At 42.4% G+C, this 25,113-nt stretch overlaps 1 protein-coding gene across 1 annotated transcript in view; it reads right to left on the bottom strand.

Annotated features, from left to right (window-relative positions):
• Positions 1-279: 279 nt before the first annotated feature.
• SORCS3 (sortilin related VPS10 domain containing receptor 3) overlaps positions 280-25,113 on the bottom strand; it is a gene marked incomplete at its 3' end in the record, with an annotated part of 309,593 nt that continues 284,759 nt past the window's right edge. Inside the window, exons 19-27 of the mRNA XM_082002401.1 lie at positions 23,527-23,713; positions 20,434-20,567; positions 14,874-14,997; positions 11,474-11,586; positions 9,470-9,601; positions 7,517-7,616; positions 5,328-5,433; positions 945-1,105; positions 280-344 (exon numbers count right to left, since the gene is read on the bottom strand). Coding sequence (XP_081858527.1) covers positions 280-344; positions 945-1,105; positions 5,328-5,433; positions 7,517-7,616; positions 9,470-9,601; positions 11,474-11,586; positions 14,874-14,997; positions 20,434-20,567; positions 23,527-23,713 — 1,122 coding nt within the window. The remainder of the gene's footprint in view (positions 345-944; positions 1,106-5,327; positions 5,434-7,516; positions 7,617-9,469; positions 9,602-11,473; positions 11,587-14,873; positions 14,998-20,433; positions 20,568-23,526; positions 23,714-25,113) is intronic.

The following is a 25,113-nucleotide window of genomic DNA, read 5'->3' as shown; positions in this document are numbered from 1 at the left end:
CCCATTCTGTATTTAACAGGAAGCTGCTATTCAAATCCCATTGCACACTTGACCCATTCTTTGCTTTTTCTTTCTAATCTGATGAGTATTTCCTAAATATGAAGAACCCCTGCTGTTTATGAATGCAGCCCTGGTAAACAGAAAAAGCCCACCCCATCCCCTCTCAAATGATAATAATGACATAGAACTCTTTTTTTTTCATAATAATAATAATAATTATAACAATAATAATTACAAATAAAAAGTCAGAAATGTTGTAGACCAAGTGGATTCTCAGTATTAAACACTAGTGCAGTTGGGGATTTCCTTTGTGCTTTCACTGTTGGCAATTGTTGAGATGCTTCCTGCGGAGGAGAAAATGGAGAACAGAGTCAGTGCAGTGGCTTCAACAGTTTGGTCTATATTGCTCCTCACTCCTTCTTAGGATGTACTTGTGTAAGTGGAAAGACAGAAAACATTTTTAAAAGTAACACCGTTTTTTCTATTTGCAACAGGCATGGAGCATGTAGAAAGCCTGTTACTACATCTCAGTTGACCAGTGGTAAACTCATTAAGTTATTAGTGACATATTCACTAATAATGATAACACACCAACAGTGTAAGCTTGGCTGAGCTGATTCTTCTGAGGGTTCAGGGAATTTTGGGCCCCTCCAGAAAGGCGACAGGGTCATGAGCAGGCATAGGTGTGAGCCACAGCCATTACTAACTCCTGTATACCTACTGCTGTTTCCAGGTTCCTACCCTGGTCACATAACACTGTGAGAAAAGTTGAAAAACTGTAAGAAAAACTCCCTGTTACCATGTTTCAGAGAGAGACTTTTTTGCCTGAGTGCCTCAGGCCCTGCTTGCACCTGGGGTCACAGCTGCTGCCTGTCCTAATACCCCAATGACCAACATCCTCACCCAGACCGTAAAACAAGCTCCAACTGAGGGCTGTCTCTCACCCATCACTCGTGTGTCCAGCTCTTTGTCCATCAGCTCCTCAGGGTCTGTGAACTCACTCAGAGTGATTTTGGGGGCATTTTCACTTTGGCTGACAGAGCCAATCATTTCCTGCTCCTTGTCATGCTGAACTTGGGCATAGATGTTAATCCAAGGGATTTTCCTGCAAAGGAAAGGAAAATGAGAAGTTATATTTTGTGACACAGGGATCCTTGAAATGTCATTGATTAATCAGACCAATTAAACTGAGACCAATCCCACAAATGCAGCACTGGCAGTGATGCAAAGTATCAGCTCTCAGAATGGTGAAAGCACCACAGCGATGCTCAGCTCTGAAAGTGCCGTTAGCATGCACTAATTCCAACACCAGTTTAAGCTACTCCAAATCTCAGGCCACTGCCTTCCTATCCTGTGCCCAAAGGCTCCTCCAGCCTAATGTAAACCTAAATATTCTGGTCCTGCCCTTTTAAATGAGAAGTTGTGCACACAATGGACACCGTGCATCCAGCTCAGAGAACAGCGATCAACTAAGTACAATTAGTTGCAGTTGCCAACTCTCTCAGTATTTATTACATGGTCAGAGCTGCAGTGGAAACCAAAAGTAAAAATCAATTTGAACACTATCATCCGCTGAGAAAAGAATTGCTAGTCTTGATTCTATTGACAGGCCCACACTGACTCAGTAGACATCACCACATCAGAAAAAGTTATAAAGAATTGGTCCTGCCTCAGAGTACAGAAAGGACTTGGACCTCATAACACCCACCCAAAGTCTATTTGTTACCATTTCATTGCAAAAAGAGTTTGCCATGCTACAGACCATACAAGTTTGCAGGGACTTATTTTCCCTTGCTGCTCAGGCAGACAAGAAAGTGAAGGGAGTATTTCTTCCAAGAGAAGTTAACATGGGCTGCTAGGACGATATCCTTGAAAATCAGTTAGTTAGGCAGATAGTTAGATAGTAATCCCTGGAGAAATGCAAGTTTAAAATGAGAGAACTGAGAAGTAACTTGTTAAGCATTGTGTAACATGTGGAAGTAACATCATGAAGGTAGAATTATCAGTGTGTAGTTGCCTGTTGGAAGGTGACTGTTTTTTCCTAATGCCCTTAAAAGGACTCTGTGCCATGCAGTCCACACGGCTAAAATAAGGAAAATTCAGAGGATATTTTCAGTTCCTTAAAGCAGAGGAGAGAGAAAGAATATGTGTTCAAAGAAGGCTATATAAAATGCCATCTCTTTATGCTAACCTGTCTGCTGTTGGATATGTCAGAGATTTAAAGCAGTAAAAATTGCCTCAACTCTCATGAATTCAATAGATCCATGCTGATTTCACTCCAGTGAAGTTAATGCCCTCAAACAACTTGTGTTACTGGCTTGATTTGACATTCTGTTCTTAACCAGCAACAAGTAAGGACGTATTGGGGATGTTTAGCAGCAGTTAACAAAGCTCATGTTCTTCTCCCTTTCTCCTACTCTCTCTTTCTAACCTTCAGACAGGCCTTACAGGTCACTGGAAGACATAAGCACTACACAGGGTATGTACACTTTGGATGAAAGAGGACAAACGCATTCCCATAGGATTTAAGTGCTCAGAATACATCCAGAGGTGTGTAGAGATGTGGACGCAAAAGCATGCCTGGAGATATTGGAAGACTTAATTTCGCTTCCAAACAATGCAATAGTAGAGAGTGGTAGTCTTCCCAGCTTTGAGAGGAAAGGTGAGAAAAGCTCTTTAGAGTTGTGAGGCAGAGAGCCAACAGGTACTTCAGAGAGTTAGGGAAAAAAGAAACTGAGATGGTTGTACATATGTGCATCCATACACACATACCTAATCCTGCTGTGCCTCCCAGCACAGACACAGGTGGCCACAACGTCCCACCACACATCTCAGCACACGCACACACACTCCTGCACTTCTGTCCTAGGACACATAGACACAGACTACCCTATTGCCTCGCTATTACTCACCACCCATACACACATAGTATTGACCTGCTATATGCTCAATCTCCCAGAAAATAAACCTTTTTTACAGATTATTTCCCTACTTTTCCCCCTTCCTTTCTTTTCTAGCCAGACGTCCTCAACAAGCATCTCTCTGACAGCAGTGTTTAACATGTCTGCTGAGTCTATAACTTGATGGACTCATAATAAGGAATCTGTGTGAAAACCAGCAAAGCACCGATTTTATAAATTTGTAGAATTAAAAATTCATGCAGGCCCATGCTCTCCCCACCACCTTTTCCTGTAAGCAGCAGTTCTGTATTCAGGCTGGGATCACCAATAATCAGAAAAGTACATATTGCTAATGGACCTCTGCATCACTGAGAGCTAGAGGAAAGCTTTTGTTTTCACTTCCTTTTTCCATTAATAATTGTTGCATGCTCTTACTTCTGATCCATTGAGCAAGAGGTTTTAGACAGAGCTGAAAAGTTGCTTTCTGTTCTGAAAAAAATCAAGCTGAGGACACTGGGTATCTGACTTAATCCTAAACTTTGTCAGTTTGACCAGGGTTTATCTTCTTTGGGACATAACAGATAAGAGGGGACAAGAAGTTGATGAGCTTTGTGCTAAGCAAAACTGATGCTCTAACCACCTTCCCCCTCCCCCCCAATTTCTAATACATTCAATTTTCAGACAGATTTTAACAAGGCAGGGTTCTCCCAGCCCTGGAGCACAGCGCAAGGCTGGTGGATGCTATGCTCGAGGCTCAGGATGCTTAAGTAGTACAAGAGTCAGTTATATGAGCTGTGGTAGCGTTATACGACCTGGATACTGACAAAGAAAAGTGGATTACCAAGATCCTTACTCCTCTTTGGAAGCCAGAATATACAGATCCTTCTTCCTGGTAACTGATCCCTGACCACAGAGCCAAAGACATTAGGCCAAACCTAGGAAGCCATCTCACCAAGACACAAAAGAAAGCACATCTTACAAAGGGTTGTACCTACATCTTGACACATCTCCCAGAGAGACTTCTTTGCCCTCCTCATCCTACATCTGGGAGTGAGAGAAATCATCAGCCACCTCTCCAGCACACTATTAAATCAATGCCTTAGGCAAGTCCCACATCCCATTCCCCATTCACCTGGGAAGCTGCATCCCACCTGAATAGAAGCAGAGAGAGGGTTTCAGACTGCAACAAGCAAGGTTCGGTGAAGGCCTGGAAACCTGCACCTAAGCAGATTCATACACATGGGTTCTCTGGAAATTGTCCTGGGCCACTGAGGTCAGTGGGAGCTTGGTAACAGATCTTAACGTGCACAGGATCAAGCACGAGAAACAGTGCCACACACTGATTTAGACAATGATTAATGCAATAGGTGAGAAATGAGGGGAGCTTTAAACCTGGAGATTAGGATACATGCCTGTCTTATCATTCCATTTTGAATATTGCTTGTATCCCACTATCCCACTCTCCGATAATGATTAGAGAGTACTAGCCTTATCTTGGGCTGCAGAAAAGCTGGAGAGAGAAACATGGAGCTGGAATCTGGACAGGAAAATCTCTAGCTTCCCAATCTGGAAGAACTACTCACGTCCAGAAATTTTTCTTTTTCTTTTTTTTTTTTTTTAAGACAGACTCAGCTTATGCTTCTAATACAGTATTTTGCCACTGGGCAGGATCTGGGCATATAGACCATTTAACACGGTAAGTACGCTACTGAATGCAAAGTTCCTCCTAAGGTGCTCCATCTGCCTAAAATATATTCTCATAAGGCAGCCCTTCAGCAAACAGGCCATTCTTATCCCATATTTTGGTTCATAGCTTGCAGCAGCAAAGTGCCACGGGCCAACACAGGTCCTGCCTGCTGCCTGGAAGCAAAAGGTTTATATTAACATCTGGCAAAGAAAACCTCAGTGCAAATTCCCAAAGGCATTTTGATGCTTACCAGAAACCTTTCTGGCTTTGAGTCTCCCTCCCTTAATATAATCACACCTGTTCCTCTGCAACCCTAAACTATTCACTTTGCAACATACAAATGAGATACTCTTGCACTAAGGCAGTTGGCCAGATGGACTGTGTGAAGATAGACTGTATGAAGACATCCGTCATGTGATTTTTTGACTGCATCTGCATTGCATAACTCAGTACTCAGTGAGCACACAGGGTTCCAATTTCTGGACTGTGGTTCAAACAAATCTCCTAAAGAAGGTCACAGTTTGATTTCTGAGCTCTTGGTGAGCTTCCAAGCACTGTATTTGTGGTGGAAGGGCAGTAAATGTTCTTCTCTCTATATATATGAGAAATAGAGAACTATGCTGGTCTAAGCCTTAGGCCAGCGTAATTTGCTCTACAGCTGCAATCCAGGCACTGCTCTGCCTAGATTGCATGTAAACCACCTAGTGTCTCCTCCCATCACCCAAAGTTTCTCAACTTACCTCTTGAATTTGTAGATTAAAAAAACAGCCAAGCCTACAAATACCACAGACAACAACATCAGCATCGCCGAACTGCTATGACCCGTGCTGGAATCAACAAGGGGTGCTGCAGGAGGAAAAGCAGAGCATTACATTTACAAGATATTATTGGGGAACACATAACTACCAAAGAGTTGAACTCAACTCTGTCTTTGCCACATCTGCTTTATCACCACTGCATGCTGTGGTGCATGCTGTTATCAGCAAGACCAATCAGTAGGAAACAAATTGACTCTCTTGTCCTTTGAAAGCCTAGCTCTTTTTTCAAGACAGTGCAGTCTAACATCTCCTAGTGAAAAGGCAGAGCAAGCCATACTCAGCTGAATGGCTGATCACTGCTGTGTTAACACTCTGAGCTATGTCTTTTCAGGCTTTTCCAGGGACTAGAATGGAAATGAAATTTGTGAGGTGTGGCTTAATGCATGTCTTTGGAGAAGCTACCTCAGAGCGTCCATGAAAACCATGACTCCCATCTTCCAAGGACGTGTGTCTGTCTCACATGTGACAGGGATCTGGTCTTGTGAGAAGCCTCAAGGTTCATCCTTGTATTGGACCTTACAGACTTTTTAATTGAGTCAGTTTTCATAATGTGGAGGAGCCCAAGGCAGTAATCCTGGACCCAAGCACCCACTATATTACAACATTTAAGAGATTTTATCCATCTATGCTTGATGTCTTGAGTGCATTAAATAAAGTGTATTTACATACATTGTTTATGCAGCTATTCCCACAGCTCATTGGAGCAGACCATCTTAATGGCCTGAGGACTGTGCTGAGAATCAAGAGTCTGATGAGAAGTCTCTAATGATGCACAAATGATTATAAGTAGCGGCTGAGTGTTTCTTGCTCTGGATAAATATTTAGGTTTTTTTTTTTTACTGTTCTCTATTCTTTTTCTGTCACCCAGAAGATGGGAACAAAGTCTATGCAAATAGAGTCACTTCTGGTTCCATCACCAAATTTTCACACCTAAGACACTGATCCTGCCAGTATTCTGCTTCTACTACTTCTATGGGCTCTTTCATGGAAATGAACAGACTGTCATTTCACCTGAGTCAAAATATTATGGGAATGGTCATGAAACAAATGTAGCACCCCCACTGGTGGGGGGGTGTGACAATAGTTGAGCACAGTAAACTAAATCCACACTTTGCAGTGTTTTACTAGAACAAACCCACATTCTGGACCTGGAGATAGCAGATATTTGGATCTCATTCCCAGTTTTGCAAATTAACTCATTCCAGCTGAATCCTATTAACATCTGACTCTCATCCCCAAACAACAGTTAGAGAGTGAAGGCAAAAAGGCATTTCCTGTAGGATATGTCACGAACCTAGAGAGTCTCACATAAAAAGAAGCTGAAGTGTATTATCCTGGGACACTAATCCCAATCTTTCATAGGGATTATCAATGTCACATGCACAAGATCCCATTTTCAGATAATTGCAAGGGCAGTCATAAAAAGCAAGAGCAAAAATAAATCCATCATCACTCTCTCAGCAGTAGCTGAGAGCTTCACACTAGGCTAGATGAAATTCTCAGCAGTAGCTGAGAGCTTCACACTAGGGTGGTTTAAAGCAAAAGGGGTGATGAAGCTTAAAGCAATTATTCATTACTTGGCAAAAATGGAGGTAGGTAGCATTGAAATTTAAATAAGTTCTAATTTGTAGAAGTCAATATTCAGGCACATATTCCCTATAAGAGGTCTAGATCTTCTTTTCATGAGTACTTTGCCCTTATAAAGCTTCTTGGCTAGTCATAACTTTAACAGGCCCTTTGCAATAAGGATTTGATCCAATATCCATGTAAGTAAGTAATACGCCCACTGAATTCCACAGGTGCCCAGTGAGGGCTTAATAGAATACCATTCACCTGATTTTCTAAAACACTTGAAAAACATCAATGCACTAGTTAATTAAGCCACAGGGAACTCTTAAAAGATACTTTTAATACTTGTACAAACTGGTGCATGAAGATACCACTGCTGGATTCTTTTTTTAACACTTCCTGCTTCTACCCCATACAATGTCTCGATACAATCGGTCCTACGTATCCCAGTAGCACATACCGGACTGAGTGGTTTGATGTAGACTGGTTCTCCTGGAGTTGTCTGAAGCCTCAAGAGAACCACAGCTATGCATTTGACTCACCTAACGTTAGCTGAGTAACGTACACAATGACTTCAACACCAGGCTTCAGTTCAAACTGGACCAGGTTCTGGTTGAGAGCGTTAAAAAGGATTTCTACCACCTGATGAAATAATAAGAGATACAGGTAGTTACAATATAGAAGATGGAAAGCTCTGGAGGACATTCAGGAATGTACGTAGCCTATGAATCGTCACTAACATCTCTTACTGGCTTCAGGAAGAGAAAAGAAGTGAGAGACTGAGGAAGCAGAAACATGTACATGAGCTTTAGATGGAACTGCGTGTTATTGCATGCAAGTCTCCCCACAGGATTTTTGAGACTCACAGTGTATGTTATTACACCTCTTCTGGGAATCAAACCAAGAAAAGTGAGCAATTTTTTTTTCCTTTTTTGGAGGGTAGGTGAGGACCCTCCACAATGTCCTGTGAGTTTGATCTAATGCACTTGGAGATCATTGACATATTGGCCTTTCATTGGTGGATGGCGGAACCGAGTTAGGTAGTCCAGCCTAGTAACACTTCTTTACTCACATTGATTCAGGACAATCCTAGTCATGTAGCTCCTCTTTAAATAGGCTATTGGGCATGAGACAATGCACAGTTTTGAAGGCTAATGTCAAGCTTTCCGTATTTCTCCTTCATTTAGAAGAAGGCCTTAGACTAGAGTTTACTCACAGCTCAGCAACCCAGCTATGACGGTTGCCTTAGAGCACATACTTGGTATGTCACACTGGAGCCTGCGTTTGTTAATGCCTGGTCTCCCTAGAGGAGTTCTGATGGTCAGGGCACAGCTACTGAGAAGTTCTGATGGCCTACTCTCCGGGGCAGAGCTCCTCAAGCAGGTGCCAAAGTACAACTGAGGAGACCGTCAAATAAAGTTAGAGCACGAGAGCTTCAGGCCTTATGGTCAGCTAGTCAGAAACCCAATCTGAGGTGTTTGCATCATTCTGATATATGAAATACTGATACAACAGCTGGTTTGGAGGAAATTCTGATATGGCTAGATCCTACTGAACAGGATGGAAATTACTCCAAGAAAATTCCTCCAAAAAACCTTCCAAACCTTCCCACCACAATGCATCTCTTCTGTACACTCACTACCATAAATGTAAGAGGCCAGCTTTGCTAGCTTCGTAGGACAATTGAACTACTCAGAAGGGACTGACTTTGTTCAGTGGGTGACAAGAGCTTCCACAGTATTCAGCATTCCTGTGAATTTTTTAATATTTGATCACAGAATAGTTACTCCTCCATGAGTTACTTGGAGACAGTCTCACACATAGCTTGCACGCAGTAAAAATGTTGCGTACAAGAACATTAGCTAGAGCTAAGCAGCCTTTTCAGCAGTACTTCACTCCTTTGCCTTTATAGAGCTGATTTAATCACTTGGTAATTCTAGCATGAAAGCTTCAGCAGACTAGTGCTGTTGTTCCTAGCTCTTCCCTTGCCTGCATATCACTGTTGCTATTCATCACTGTAATTACCTATTTATCTAAATGGATAGATATTGTAACTTCCAAATATAGTTTGCACACGCCACTCGCTGCTGCAGAAAAAAGAGGTCTTGTTCCAGTGATATATTAGCTGAAGAGCCTGATTTATTTTTAGTAAACCTCAGTATATTATCTTGCTGCTTTGGCCTCTGTCTATTAGCATTCCTCCAGGGAGTAGAGGGAGTACATATTCAAGGTTCCTTTGGCCATAACTACTGTAATAAGGACACACCACTGATCTAGGAAGAACCACCACTGGTAGACTGTGACATGTCTCAGTGAGATATTAGAAAAGCCTGTTTTTCCTCTAAGAATCATTTTCTTTAATGCCATAAACTCTACTGCCACAGTCCCAGATGCATCCACTTATTGTAAGTCATTTCCAATGCTGCACAAGTTAAGGGGTCCATCTGCAAATGGCATGATAGGAATGAATGTTCCATGAATCCTTCTTTCCTTACTTGCTCCAGATCAGCCTCACTGCTTTTCCTCCTCTCTGTTGTGTTTTTATAAGGCAGTATGAAGAGTTCAGCAGAAGTAGGCAGCCCAGGAAATACAGCTACCAAGATCTGTTCATCAGGGATACCAGTCACCTAAAAGAAAAGTAAAAAGGAGGTCTCCAGATGCTATTCTGTTACTGATGTTTCCATACATTACAGAAAACTGCGCTCCCATCAAACTGTTATTTGCCAGTTCCATTGTAGGTGGTGTGGTCCTAATGAGCTGTTCTGCCCATTTGGTGGGTCAGAAAGAGAGGTTCTGCTAAAGATTCACTCTATTTCTAGAAGTAAATGTAGGCTTGACAACAGCCCTGGACTCAAAGATTTCAACCCAAAGTCCAAACCTACCATGTGTCCTGATCTGAGTTTTCCATATAGTCCTTCTCGTGATAAAACAATGACCCAAAGTCAGATCCAGAGAATCTGGCTCAGAGAGACCACTGGTAAGTGTGCAACTAACAGGGGCATATGAAGAAAATTGCCTGCAATGACCTTCTAATATCAGGTTATGGGGATCGACATTTGCCATACATGAGTAACTTAATGTCTCCAGTGGGAGCCTTTTTACTACTGGGGCTGATGGGGAGGGCTGCGCCAGGAACTGCTCAGTTTGCTGAACCAAGAGTCAGTTCCACACCTGACTCTCACAACTGTCTTCAGCATGACCTGCCCACTGGGGCTACTGCCCTCTCTCCCCAAATCCAAGCTGTGCATCCTCAGTAGGGCAGGAAGCCTTTCCTCCCTCAGAAACTCTCTGCTATATGAGGCTAACCCCATTAGCTCCCCGGTCCTACCCCACCTCAAACTCCTGGGTTTCATTCCTGAACTGAAACATACCCATGGGGCAGCCCATTCCTGGTGATCTGTCCTATAGGCATAGGCCACAGGCTGCAACAAAATCGTTACGAAAGGATATACAAACAAGCACTTCATGATTTCTACTGTTGTCTGTAACCATTCATAGTTACAACCTAATTAATTTCTTTCTTCTGCAAGCTTGACTCTGAATACAGTAAAGGGAACAACAGTTTAAACAAACGAACTCAGTGTTTTCTCACAATGGGAAAACAATCAAGGAAACTCTTCTAAACAGTGAATTTTGAGTGGGCGGCAGATGAGAAAAGCTGAGCAGGAATGTACTTTCTCTGTAAAAATAATCAGCCTCCGTTTCTAAGAACAGCTGTAGCTGAAGTAAAAACGGCAAGATACATTTTTGGCAGAATGTAAAAAACACAAAAGCTTCCCTAAATCTGTCTCCTGATTTCACACAAAACCAAAGTCCATGGCTATTTGGTATCATAAATTATTCTGTCCCTTTCCTGCAAGAATATGAGTGCTAGTTTACATATTCTAATTAATCCCAAAGGAAGTTTCAGCAGCTTCCACCCACAGAAGTCTCTCTTTGTCCTGTATTTGAAGGGTAAGTTTATTTCCCCTCTGAATCCTCATTTTTTGCCCCAGCTGGAAAGGGGGTAGAGCTTTAGAACGTTCACCAGCTGCTACATTTAGCTGCATTGGAAGACTGAGTACCAGGAAGAGAGAAAAATATCTTCTTCATGCATGCAACATACTACAATGTCTGTCTTCTGGGGTGAAGTGGATCAGACATTTAACAACACACAGTAACACTACCCTAATATTTGGAGTAGAAAACAGTGGATATCAATTGGCAAAATAAGAATAATAATGATACCATTACAATCTAGACTTTGTAAAGTCCTGGGGGATATTAAAAGCTAAAAAGCACCACAGAAACATTAATAAAAGTAATTATAATATTTCCACTAAATTCCCAATATAGTTTGCCTCTGTAAAAAGATCCAGCATATTAAGAAGCTTTTTATTAATTTAAAATGATAACTTCATTACTGCTGTTTTTTCCCATTCTTTTAAGCTAGCATGTTGAAAAAGTGCATGTTTTAACACCTAGTCAATGTTAGTACAGAGAAGGAAGCAGATGCTCACCTGTGCTAGAGCTCTCTTGATGACTTTGGCAATGTCTTGTCTCCATTCAGGTATGTCAGGGTTATGGTAGTCCAAGTTGGGAGAAAATGACAGGAGCTGAGATTGGAAATACTCTGGAATAGGAAAATAGTGTACATAACAATATTACATGGGCCATGTTCAGGGTACAGCCAAGGGTGCAGAAGACAGCAGGAAGGCCATAATTATTTTAAAGCAAGAGAGAGAGAGGAAATGCTGAAGGAAGACAAAGGGCTGGCTAACACTAAGCAGGACAGAAAGCTTGCAAGGAAAGAATTCTTATAAAGGTTCTTATAAAGGCTATTTTGCCCTAATGCCAACCTGTGGTTTTTCCCAGAAGAAATGGAAGCAAGAATGAGAGAGGTAAGAAGATGCCTTCGCTTCATGATGTCTCTGGTCTTTGTAAATTTGCCACTCAACTTCATCAGATTCTGCTTACAAGGAAGTTGACCAGTAAATAAGGTGGCATCTGGCTGAAATTTGGAAGGTCTGTGCAATTGCATGCATTGTGCTCTGCAGAACAAACACTTACTGTAAGTATGTTTTAGAAAGTAGGTATTATCTGTTTGCTCTCCTGGAGGGAAGCCATGAGTGGTTAATACCCCAACAAATCAGGACCCAGTGGTGCTAATGACTGACTAATGAAGCGATGGCTATTCATGAAACACTTTGAAATTACTTCCTAATTGACTGATTGCAGGGAGGGAAAAAAAATTCCTAGACTTCAAATACAGAACAATTTAAATTATTCTCCAGTCCCAACTCTCCCCTCTATGTCATCAGAGATCAAGCCTGGATTCCTTATGACAACCATGCACAGTGGATTTGGGCCAGTGGGAGGCATAGATCCAGGATGGGAATCACGCTCAGACGTAAGTTCTCAGGGTAGAAGACTCTCCTTTCTGTTTTCGGAGATGTGCTGTGCCTCACCTTGAAGCACCTGATCTCCAGACATTTCAAAGAAGTACCATTAATCATTTGTAAGAAGGTACCAGTTTTAGACCAAAATAAACCAGCAAGAGTATAAATGAGAAAATCCACAGAATAGCAAGGATGTGCCAGCACAGCATTTATGTTATATCTTTTGCAAGATATGTTCTTTCTTTTTAGATGGTGCAGTATATTCTTAAATAAAACAAGCATCAAAGAGAGCAGGAAAGCTTTGTCAAGTTCTGAAGGCTTAACCCAGAGCCTGATATATAAAGCCTTTGACTTTTGAACCCTCGATACCATGTCTGATTTATTTTTTGCGTAAATTCTGGTCTATTAATCACAAATTGAGAAAACCCTGCATAGATATGTCCACTGCTAACACCAGAAAGCCATGCCTTCCTACCTAGAGCTGTAATAACTTAAGACAGGACACAGATTATGATGCAAATTTAGCAGAGCACATGTTTACCAAAGGTGTCAGTTGTTTATGTACTCAGACTTGAACAAATCACCAGACTGAGGGTCTGGAAAGGCTCCTTCCTTAGATCAGGTCAGTCTGCAGCATAGTGCTACACAGGATTGTTTGGACATTTCAACTGGATCAATTTCTCTTTGTGATGAAGCCCAAAGCTTTGGATTTTTAAATAGAATGGCAAAATTTCTTACAAGGTATTTAAAAATAGAGAGTGAGGAGCGCTCTGGGGGACCTACCAGGACCAAAGATCAAGATCACCTGTGGGGACCCCTCTCAGGTACGCTTGGCTCAGGTTTATTCCAGAAACTAGTGGAAAGATGCAAGTTTCCCAGAAGTAAACACTGCATTTTGCGATGCTCAGAATGACCAAGTAGAGGGTTACTTACATTTGCTAATAACAAGTTTGGTTATTACTAAATCATATTAACAAATTATTAAAACCCATTGCAATTCACAGCCAGGCAATTGTTAAATATCTATTTAGCTGGTTGTTAAATCAGAGCATACAGCTTTCTAGTCACCAGCAGGACATTTATTTGTATTTAATTACTGAAACGAGACACACAGAGTTCAACTACACAGTGCGACCTGAGTTATTTGAAGCCCAGGTCTCTCAGTAAAACTTGCTATCCAAAGAAAAGCTTGCCCTCAAATGCTGGATGACAATAACTGGATAAGGAAAATGAAGGCTAGCCCAGGGTTTTTTGGAGAAATCTCAAATTCCTGGCCAAAACTGCTAAGAGAGCCCTTCCACTCAGCCTTTATCAAGCCCCAAACTGAATAAACTCTGTGGTCTGCTGTGCTGGTTTTGGCTGGGATAGAGTTAATTTTCTTCATAGTAGCTAGTATGGGGCTGTGTTTTGGATTTGTGCTGGAAACAGTGTTGAAAACACAGGGATGTTTTTGTTATTGCTGAGCAGTGCTTACACACAGTCAAGGCTTTTCTGCTCCTCACCCCATCCCACCAGTGAGCAGGCTGGGGGGCACAAAAGGCTGGGAGGGGACCCAGCTGGGACAACTGACCCCAACTGACCAAAGGAACATTCCACACCATATGGCGTCATGCTCAGCCTATAAAGCTGGGGGAAGAATAAGAAAGGGGGGCGACGTTTGGAGTGATGGCGTTTTTCTTCCCAAGTGACCATTACACGTGATGCAGCCCTGCTTCCCTGGAGATGGTTGAACACCCACCTGCTCATGGGAAGTAGTAAATGAATTCCTTGTTTTGCTTTGCTTGTGTGTGCAGCTTTTGCTTTACTTATCAAACTGTCTTTATCTCAACCCACAAGTTTTCTCACTTTTAGTCTTCCGATTCTCTCCCCCAGCCCACTGGGGGGGAGCGAGTGAGTGGCTGTGTGGGGCTCAGTTGCTAGCTGGGGCTAAACCACAACTGGCAAAGGGTGCTTTTTGGAGCTCATGATATGCATATATGGCAGGAACATACCACACATTACCCACAGAGAAGTCTGGTGGACACCCTCAGACCTCCAGCTGTGACATGGAAGATGGGCAGAGATACCAGCAATAGAATCATTTCTGCCCCTTGTTTTGCAGACCTATTTATACAGTCACTGTATAAAAAGAAACACCGGCTGTATTGAGGTTACCTTAATGATGCACTACGACTACTTTGTTCCACAGCTAGGAAGCAGAGGGAAGCCAGTCTGACTACAGCTCTAAGTGTTTCTTCTTTTGGGAGTTGCCAGTCAGGGCGTAACCTGACAGACCAATAAGCAAAGGAGACACCAGCCACTTCACTGCAGTGCTGAGCTTACAAATTTGGCTAGCTGCCCCATCCAATTCACTTCTGTATTTTGTGTTATTGACACATCTGAGCTACTTTGTTTGCAGTTTGTCTTCTGAATTTTCTCCAGGCACTATGGAGTTCAGAGAGTTCATTTTGGTTTAGCAGTGATTGTCTGTTCTTTGCCTTTAGATGCCCCATGAGATCTGATTGTAAAAGGCTGAGGGTACCATGCACTGCGATCTCCTTGGTGTCTTGAATGAGGGTGTTGCCCGCAGAAACCTGCACAGTGACAGTGTTCATCCCCTCCATGGCAAAGATGTATGAGATGCTGCTCTCCAAGGTGATGAGAGGCTGCAAGAGGCAAACACAGATGGTCATTTCAAAATCGGAATGAGATTAACTCAGGATCACGACATGCATCCGACTAATCCACCACGCCACGATATCCTTCCTCCCCGATACAGGAATGGTGCCCTGAGCTTGCATATATCGCTAAGGCGTAAATGCGGCCTAAACACCACTCAGTGAGAATTGTCCCATTGGCAAAGGTTTCTCTCACTTCAGTAAATGCTTCCGGAAATATTCTTCCACTGAACTGCGACCCAATATGCTATGAGTACCTCAGTGGAGCACAGTCAGCATTTGCAGAGTTAGTGCTGCAGAATGCAGTGTTGTACGCACAAAGGCATGCACGCTCAGCACAGTTGCGACATTAGCTGTGCAAAACACGGGGTCCAGCTCAAACCAGCATTTGAATATAAACCAAAGATGCAGATGCTTCTTCAAATAATCCATATTGTTCATATTCAGGACCAGCCCTTGCTCTTATGAGAACAAATCCATCTATCTATCTCAGAGCAACTTTGCTCAGGATAGAGTGAGGGCACCCAGCATCGCCCTGTCCATGCTTTGAGCCTGTAAGCTAGCTCCAACCATAAGCTGGCAAACCATGCTAACAAGGCTGAAAGCGTGGCATAATACCTGCTGACACTGTTGTCTGAATGTGGCTGAATGGTTTCCAGAGTAAAGTTGACCTGCATTTAGCCAGCTCAGAGCCCTGGCAGAGAAAGCTGCTTTATCTACACCTTCTCAAACAAAAATGTCCTCAATAGCACGACAGCTCTCCTCTTTGCACAGGAAGCTTTCATACTGATACACATCTAGTGCACCATGTTTGGGAAAAGAGATTTGCATATTGAAAATCAAAGGTCTGTCCCTCACAGTGGCGTTGATCTGACAGCTGGTCTATAGACAAATCTCTTGGTTTAGATTAAACCGTTAAAATTGAAATAGTGATACTAGCCTCCATTGCAAAAGCACTTAGAGGTCTAAGAGCACAGATAAAACCATTGTACCATTGCTATTGTTCATTCACCAGTTTGTTTCCAGAGCAAAACCCCTAAACGTTCACCTTCCAGCTCCCATGCTTCATCCCATCAGACTGACAATTCTCCTGCATTTCACAACAGTGGCCACATATGCCATTTTCATAGCTAAATCATAATTATCCCTGTGTACACCAGGCTGGCAAACACATTTCCCTCCCTGCAGAATGCCACCTTCCTTTTACCGCCTCATCCATAAGCTGAAAAAGCAATAGAAAAAAAAAGAAAATCTGATCACAGGAGACTCACAGATGAAGTCAGCAAGGGTGCCAGCTTGTGCTAGACCTGGAAATCTAACATAGGCATGCACACATCCTAGATAAGCAGAATGGGCCTATATCAAACTGCATGATATTAGCAATCTTCCTCGTTGTGATTCTGTATAAAGGCAGATAAGAGGAACCAATCTGGCCTTTAAAATTATAATTTTTCCTTTTTGTATGTGTGTATGCTGGACATTCCATTATCATGGATGATTTCACCTCCATCATGGAGTTTCAACATTCATCCAACTCCTTAATTTTAATTCAAGCACCAAGACCTGGAAACGTAAGTCCAAATTAAATCAAGTAGTGTAAGGTTCATTTACTCAAACCTATTAGACAGCTGGACACATTTATTAAACTGGACCTGTGTTAATCCAAGCAAATTGGCCTTTGGGTATACCACAAAAAATTAGCACAGTAGAAATTCAGTACAATGCTTCCAGCAGGGTGGGGAGGGCAGCAGAAGAGCCTCAGCCAGGTCATTTGAGTCTAAGGCAACATTCACCTGTGCAGCAGCACAGACAGTACCTCAGTGAGACTGCACAGTGACACAAGACTTGTGTCTTTAGGCTTGCCAATGTGATGCCCGTCTACAAGAAAGGCCGGAAGGAGGATCCTGGGAACTACAGGCCTGTCAGCCTGACTTCTGTATCAGGGAAGATTATGGAGCGGGTGGTCTTGAGAGTGCTCACAGGGCATGTGCAGGACAACCAAGGGATCAGGCCCAGCCAGCATGGGTTCATGAAAGGCAGGTCCTGCTTGACCAACCTGATCTCCTTCTATGACCAGGTGACCTGCCTAGTGGATGAGGGAAAGGCTGTGGACGTTGTCTACCTGGACTTTAGTAAAGCCTTTGACAGCGTCTCCCACAGCATTCTCCTGGAGAAACTGTCGGCTCGTGGCTTAGACAGGTTTACTCTTCGCTGGGTGAGGAACTGGCTGGATGGCCGAGCCCAGAGAGTTGTGGTGAACGGCGTTAAATCCGGCTGGCGGCCGGTCACAAGCGGTGTTCCCCAGGGCTCTGTTCTGGGGCCGGTCTTGTTCAATATCTTTATAGATGATCTGGATGAGGGGATCGAGTGCTTCCTCAGTAAGTTTGCAGATGACACCAAGCTGGGTGGAAGTGTTGATCTGCTGGAGGGCAGGAGGGCTCTGCAGAGGGATCTGGACAGGCTGGATCGATGGGCAGAGGCCAACTGTATGAGGTTTAATAAGGCCAAGTGCTGGGTCCTGCACTTGGGTCACAACAACCCCATGCAACGCTACAGACTTGGGGAGTTGTGGCTGGAGAGCTGCCTGGCAGAAAAGGATCTGGGGGTGCTGGTTGACAGCCGGCTGAATATGAGCCAGCAGTGTGCCCAGGTGGCCAAGAAGGCCAACAGCATCCTGGCCTGTATCAGGAATAGTGTGGCCAGCAGGAGTAGGGAAGTGATTGTGCCCCTGTACTCGGCACTGGTGAGGCTGCACCTCGAATCCTGTGTTCAGTTTTGGGCCCCTCACTACAAGAAGGATGTTGAGGTGCTGGAGCGTGTCCAGAGAAGGGCAATGAAGCTGGTGAGGGGGCTGGAGCACAAGTCTTATGAGGAGCGGCTGAGGGAACTGGGGTTGTTTAGTCTGGAGAAGAGGAGGCTGAGGGGAGACCTTATCGCTCTCTACAACTACCTGAAAGGGGGTTGTGGCGACGAGGGTGTTGGTCTCTCCTCCCAAGTAACTAGTGATAGGACAAGAGGAAATGGCCTCAAGTTGCACCAGGGGAGGTTTAGATTGGATATTAGGAAAAATTTCTTCACTGAGAGGGTGGTCAGGCATTGGCACAGGCTGCCCAGGGAGGTGGTGGAGTCGCCATCTCTGGAAGTGTTCAAAAAACGTGTGGATGTGGCGCTTCAGGTCATGGTTTAGGGGACATGGTGGCGCTGGATTGATGGTTGGACTTGATGATCTTGAAGGTCCTTTCCAACCTAGTGATTCTGTGATTCTGTGAAGACATGTCTGGTTCTGCCTGGGATGACTACAGGCTGAACAGGAAAAGAAGCTTCAATCCCTCAACGTGGAACCAGAATATATCACCTAACAATACCAGTCGCCATGCACAATATTACACATCTCATCCTGTAATTCATGCACAAATCAGTGTCCCCATCTTCCACCTGCACTAAGAGCACCACCCTTTGCCCATGAGCGGGCACTGAGAAGGCTCTGACATGTACGTTAAACATCCCAGAAGGAATTTTGAGGTGATGTAGACTGTTGTCTTGAAAAAAAGGTGGCTGCTGCTGTTATGTCTATATCCTTTACCATTACAGAGCTGAAGTACATTTCATGAGGTAGCTGGAGTTCATGCTTTGCAAAGAACGAAAGGTGCTCTGGGTCTTTGAATTGGCCACAGCTAAGTGGCACCACCTTTACTAATCTACATCTCAACATATTTCAGCAACATACACATTCACTCCAAGGTATCATCAGGATCAGCTACTCCATGTACAGCTATGTCCAAAGCATGTATCCCAAACCCATTCATATCTGTATTTGTAGTCCGTTGCCAATGGGTCTGAAATTTAAGCTAGAAGATAAAACAGATAATAGATCATATTTACAACCCATATGCAAGCACCGTGAGAGCTGCATGGAAATCTTCAGCAAACACCACTACTTTGCTCTACCTTTTCTAGATTACTTTCTATTTCAAAAAATCTTTTTTAAGGCCCTATTCACAACCAACTTCTATATTAAGGACAAAAGAAATGGCAGGAAAACTCTGACACCTGGGTACACTGGACGGCTTAAGCAGATGATCAAGCTACCGGTATCTAAATTGTCTCAGAGGTACTTTAATAGCTGTCCATGGGTGAGCACTGAGCCAGAAATATCTGAACTCTAGTATGATTTTGCATGCCCCTCTGTCAGTGCAATATAAACTATGTGGAATTACCTGGTACTTGTCATGGACTCAATGTGTGTATGTGGGTGGTTGCCACAGCTCAGCTAGGGCACAGCAACTTGCCAAGTTATAGTAAGTGGGTTTTGTTCCTGAGCTGTTCCAGTGCCTCAATTATGCTTCCACAAAAATAGGTGAGTTCTTACAGTAAGCTTCCTAACTTGATGTAAAATCCCAGTAGACACAGCATTTACTGTTTGTGGTTTTTTTCCTGCTACTGTTGGTAGCTAGGGTAAGAGGTTAAAATGCAAGCAGCTTTGTCAAAGAGAAAATAAAATACTTGGGTGCCTGCTATTATTTATCTCAAGTTCCATATTTCATCTACGATCCCTGTTTTTTCTCCTGTGATCTCACCTCAGTGCCCACCTTCAATTGCAACTCAATAATGTAGACAATGATGTGACTGAAACTGCTTTTGTAAATAACAGCAGATACTCCATTGCAAAATTATTGGCTGTACATTTCACAGTTGTAATAATTGAGAATAGTGCCTGTGTGTCAGCTCTCTCACTCCTAAAGCCTGCTATAAAAACTGTAGCTAATAAGCAATCCTGCTCTCTCTATTTGAAAGCATGACCGCCAACTTGTAGTTTCACTTTTTTTTGATAAAAAACCTCTTTATCATAAATTTTTGTCAATCATTTGAAAATCCACTACAACAAAGTCTCACCTCTCTCTCTAATATATCCGAGACTGTGAACAATGGTCACAGACAGACACAAACAATTCATTGAGAGTCTAGCTTGAAATTCTAGGTGCAACTGGTTATTTGAACACCAACAGCTTTAAAGTATTGTGTTGGAGTCCAGCATTATATACTGCATACTGGTACATAATGGAAACCCCCATGGTTATTTGAACACCGGCAGTTTTTAAACACTGTGTTGAAAGCCAGCATTATCCCATATATAGTGGTACATAATTCAGTTAGGTTGCAAGTGAACACTGGTAATAAGAGTGGTCTTCAAAGCTCAGTAGGAGTGATAACAACCAGATGTATAAAAGTTATGACTCCTAAGGACAGCACAAGACAGGAGGAAAACTCACAAAGGTTGAAGTGAGATAATGACAACTCTTTTTAGATAAGGAAAAACTAAAACACAGAACAAGCAAAGGCAAGAAGTTTTTATTAGGGCTGAGAGAGTTCCCTGTCTGGTACGACAAGCTTAGAAAGTAAAAATGAACCAAAGGGCAGCTGTACCTTGGTGCTGTTGCCAAACCACCAGAAGTAGGTAAGTGTGCCTGCCTGGCTGGGCCAAACTACTGCAGTAATGTTGACATCCTTATTTCTGATGGCAACAAAGGGGACGCTCAGATGGACATGCTCCACTGGACCTGTGGGAAGAGATGGTTCATTCTTAGAGGCTTTGAGTTAAATCCTCTCTGCGCAGTTGTGAACAGCAAGGATCCTTCCTTTAAATAAATCAGATGTCTCATGTCAGCAGTGAGACTCTATTATAGCAATACAAGACAACTTCAGCAATCAATAAGCAAAAGAAAAATACATGAGATTAATAAACATAAAATCACAATTTTTTTCTCACTATTAATTCTAGGGAAGCCAGAAATGCACTAATTTCTAAGTGCTAATTTCAGACAGGGTCAGCACTGTGTTTAGAAGGATTTTTTTAAACATGGTTTGAGGGTGAGCAATAAACTGGCTTTGCGCTGGATAGGGCAAGCTATCATGGAAAGCCTGAAGGATAGGACACAAGAAAGAAAGCATGTGTTTTCTTAAAAATATGTCCACTACAAAGATTTGTGGGAAAATCATTTTAGCCAAGATGATTTAAATCTGGTTATATATTAGCCATGTATGACTGGATTAAATACTCCCTGACAGTTCTTTAGAAGGTATCCAAAAGAAAGATTCATGATTTTGGAAATACTTCATATGTTTTTCACCTTGGCCTGACCTTGAGAAGTCTTTGGGGAGTCAGTTACCATTAGCAAAAAGGCAGGAACTATTTCAAAGATGTGTGTATTGGCATATCAAAACATTTAGCAATCAGAAGAACTTGTTGCTGAAACACTTAAAAAATCACAAAGTATCAATGCAAATTTGTGTCTAATAAACACAAATGTCCAGAATGAGTCCAGCACATGAAGTTCAGAATTAAGAAGCCAGTTCCTCTCCACAAAAAAACAAGTGGTTTTGTTTTTCAGTTTGTTGTTTTTCCATTTGTTTAAAGCTTTTACTATCTCCATTGTTTTCCTCCTTCTTTAATTTTTTGTTTTTACTGGTACTGAATTTCAGCTGGTTGCTGCATATCAGACAATGTTGCTGAGTCTTTCTGGATGGTACCTTTTAAAACAGAAAACTGATAGACTATCACTGTGAGAAGGAAAAGATTGAAGTGAGGAGTTTTTTTGCATCAGACATTAATTCTGGGAAGCAGGAAATTTGTTAATTTTAACTGAGACATTTTCTTGTGTTACCACTCAGCTTTCAAGCATGAAATGGGGACATTAATCATTTTTCCACGTACCTGGATTACAAGGATTTTGGAAAACAAGACCTGTTCTTTTGTCACCAGAACATAAAGCTCCAAGCACAATGTGGCACTATTCTTGCTTTTGGTTCCTAAGAACTTGTTCTTTTTTGTTCCCCCTTTCTAAAGGGGTCTCTATCAGCAAGTCACCCCTGAAATCTGCCCATGGCAAGTACTCAAGGTTCCCAAGAATAGCAGATTCCCTCAAATATTTTTTGACAGTGCATGTCAAGAGGAAAAATACTAATATGTTCACTTCCTTTAAAATGAAGGGATGAGCAGCTTGACAGCAGATTCCAGAAAGGTGACTGACCACTGATAAAACTGCAGTGTTGAAAACTACTGGCGCTTGAGGACAAGAACCTTGCTTCTCCTTTTTTTCAGCACAGAATTCCAGCACCAGACAGATGGTAATAAGGGTGATTTATATAGCAGCCATTCTCATCTGTACATTTGAGCTTCAAGGTCAAACTTATATTGACTAGTCTATCCAAATATATTAAAAGTCTAGTTCTGAGGTATCATCTTATTTCAGTGTTAACATGAATGTAAATGTTTGCAAAATATTTCCCTGAAGAAAATGATAATAAGCTGGGCACCTAAGAATGCTATAAAAGTCAAAGGTGAGATCTGAGAGGCTGAGGAAGAAGAGGGTAGAGTAGCACAACCAGGCCAAGCAAATGCCCCTTGTTGCATTCTGCTCTAAAATCCTCACCATGAAAAAGAAGCTCCCATGAGAAAAATCAGATAATCCATATGAAGCTGGTTGTTATTAGCAGGTAACCATCACTTTTGTCAGCTAATGGCCCAAGGTGAAGGAAAAAACAGTTAATGCTCTAATAACAGGTTGTTAAATGCAGCCATGATTGACTTTGAGGGAATTATGAGTATAATAAAAGCTTCAAGGAACATTTATTCCTTCACACAGGGAGCTTGAAATTAAAAAGAAGAAAAAAGTTCTTGAGGTTTGGAAATTTCTTACTTGCTTCCTACCAGCAGAAAGCTCAAGTAAAAGACAGTCAGGCTAGAAGACATTCTGATGGGCTAAGAGGGAAGAGAGACATGGCTGTGACATCATTGGGGTAAAAATAATGAGGTACATCTGAACACAGATGGAGCGCTCTGTCCAAGAGAACTAGTAGCCTGAGAGCAGGACAAAGAATTGGGATCTTCTTGGTCTCATCCTGTGTTCCACACCCTCTGCTCTTTCCTGTGGCTTTGAGAAAGCCAGCTGGGGGCTCTATATTTGTGTTTGCTCATTTGCCAAGTGGAGAGAAATTGCATTGATCTACCAAATAGGACGGAAAAGTCAGGGATGCATGTCAAACACACAAAATATGAAAAGTAGCACATTAGTCCTCAGTACATTCATATCCCAGGAAGTATGCTCAACTTAATGTTTTTGTTTTATTTAATAAGCACTGTAAACGCCCAAATCCTGAATAACTGACTCAAAATCTAAACCTCTTCGATTTAGAAGCAGATTGAAAACGAGCATTTGGACTTTGTTTCATATGCTGTTTGGTATCTGACCCATTCAGAAAGCCCAAGAAACATTTCCAAACTTTCCTCTGTACCTGTGAGAACTGCAAATATACTTGTTTTAAAAGAAGCTCCCCTTCTTCTTCATTCATTGAAGCTTACTTCAGACAGAAGAGTATCTAAAAGTCCAAGCCTTTGTAAGAGCATGAGCTGCATATGTAGGTGGGTTTGCATGTGTTCTTAGGCCCCACTGAAGTTGCAGGGATTTTCAGTGAGGTTAGGTTTTTCACCCAAGGAATCCAGCAGCTGGAAGTACTTACAGACCACATGAAGGAAGAGGACAGCAGTGTCAGAGCCCAGGCTGTTCTCTGCATATGCTGTCACCTGAAAGATTCCAGCACTCTTGTACACATGCCGGATGCCATCCTCGACAGGGCTGAAATTAGCATAGGATACTGCAATGCCATCTCCAAAATCAAGCTGAATGTTTGTCCTCTGGAGATCACCCTGCAAGAGAAGGTTGGATTAGGAAACGGGGCTGATAAGAGTAATTTATATTACCCTCCATCCCACCTCTCAGTTACATTTCATTAGTATGGACACAAACTCATAATGTTACCAGAAAAGCCTAGCTTTGTTCTGTCTGTCCCCAAAGGGGCTACACTCAAATCAACACCAGGTAATTTTATACAAGCAATGCTTAGAATAGCCAAATGTTTATACCTGTAAAGAGATGATATTCCCTCATCTTGGGTTTAGAGATTTTTGGGAGGGCAGAGCGCAAAACGTGCATATATCAAAGGGACCATATTTGAATCATCTAATGCAATGCATGGTTGGGGATTATGTGTCCCTGAAGTGGCCAAGGCTTTGCACAGTCTTTGGTTGAATGGGTGTTGTCCAACAAGTACTTCCATCAGAGGCAGTGAGATGGGAGGCACTGGACTGATGGTAGGCTAGATGCTAATTGGAAAGCAATTCCCACATGCACTTGGGAGCATTCAGGGACACTCTGGAGACAGGACAATGACTGAAGTGGCTCTCCAAGATGTTACAAAGAAACAGAACCTAGTCACTGAGATGACTAGGTTCTAGTCTAAGCTAGTTTTCGAGGCTTCCTGTATAGTCAGTGGAAAAGACAGACAGCAAGAGACCAACACATCTTAAGATAACTGAGACAGGTGACATGAATCATCTTCTGCAAATATCCATCCCCGTACCATGATGATAGAAAGTCTAGATGACTAGTTTCAGTTAGACATGTAACTACAGGATGGCTGAATTTATACAAGTTGAGTCCCACATCAAGGACTGACAGCTTTTGCCTAATGCCAGTCAACACAGAGGTAGGGCCTGGATACACAGGAGAATGAAGTAGATGACAAGAAAATCCCTTCTAGGATTACCGTCAATGACAGCTATTAAACGATGAAGGGAACAACAGACAAGAGATTCCAGCATTGCAGGTATCGTCTGGAGGCAGCAGCTGCACTGTTTTAATTTAAATCATGCTTTAAACCACTGTAGTTGAACTGTAGAAGGGTCTGTTATTTCTATTTCTTTGAGCCTTATGTTATACTTGTCCCCAGCTGACTAAAAGTAACGCAAAACAAGGCTAATTTAAACAGCTAAAGCTCACTGCAGTGATTTCTCTAAACTGATATAAAACTACATCTCAGATTAAATCTCCATAGCTTTCTCTATATATATAAGATGTATTTGCCCAAGACATTTCCTTTCATGAGAGGTCTCTACCATATTCACTATGGGTGAAGAAGATACCATTACTTTTTGGAGATGCTCCTAGCCCAAAACCAAAACCAATCTCCAGATATGTTGAGAATAAGAGTGAGATTCCAAAGTAAAAACAAAAGGCAAACCCTGCTCCTAAATGTAACACTTTTTTA

The sequence above is a fragment of the Phaethon aethereus genome (genome assembly GCF_964289735.1).
Source record: "Phaethon aethereus genome assembly, chromosome: 7".
NCBI classification, from domain to species: domain Eukaryota; kingdom Metazoa; phylum Chordata; class Aves; order Phaethontiformes; family Phaethontidae; genus Phaethon; species Phaethon aethereus.
Note: the sequence above shows the minus strand (reverse complement) of the source record. Positions and strands in the feature narration are given on the sequence as shown.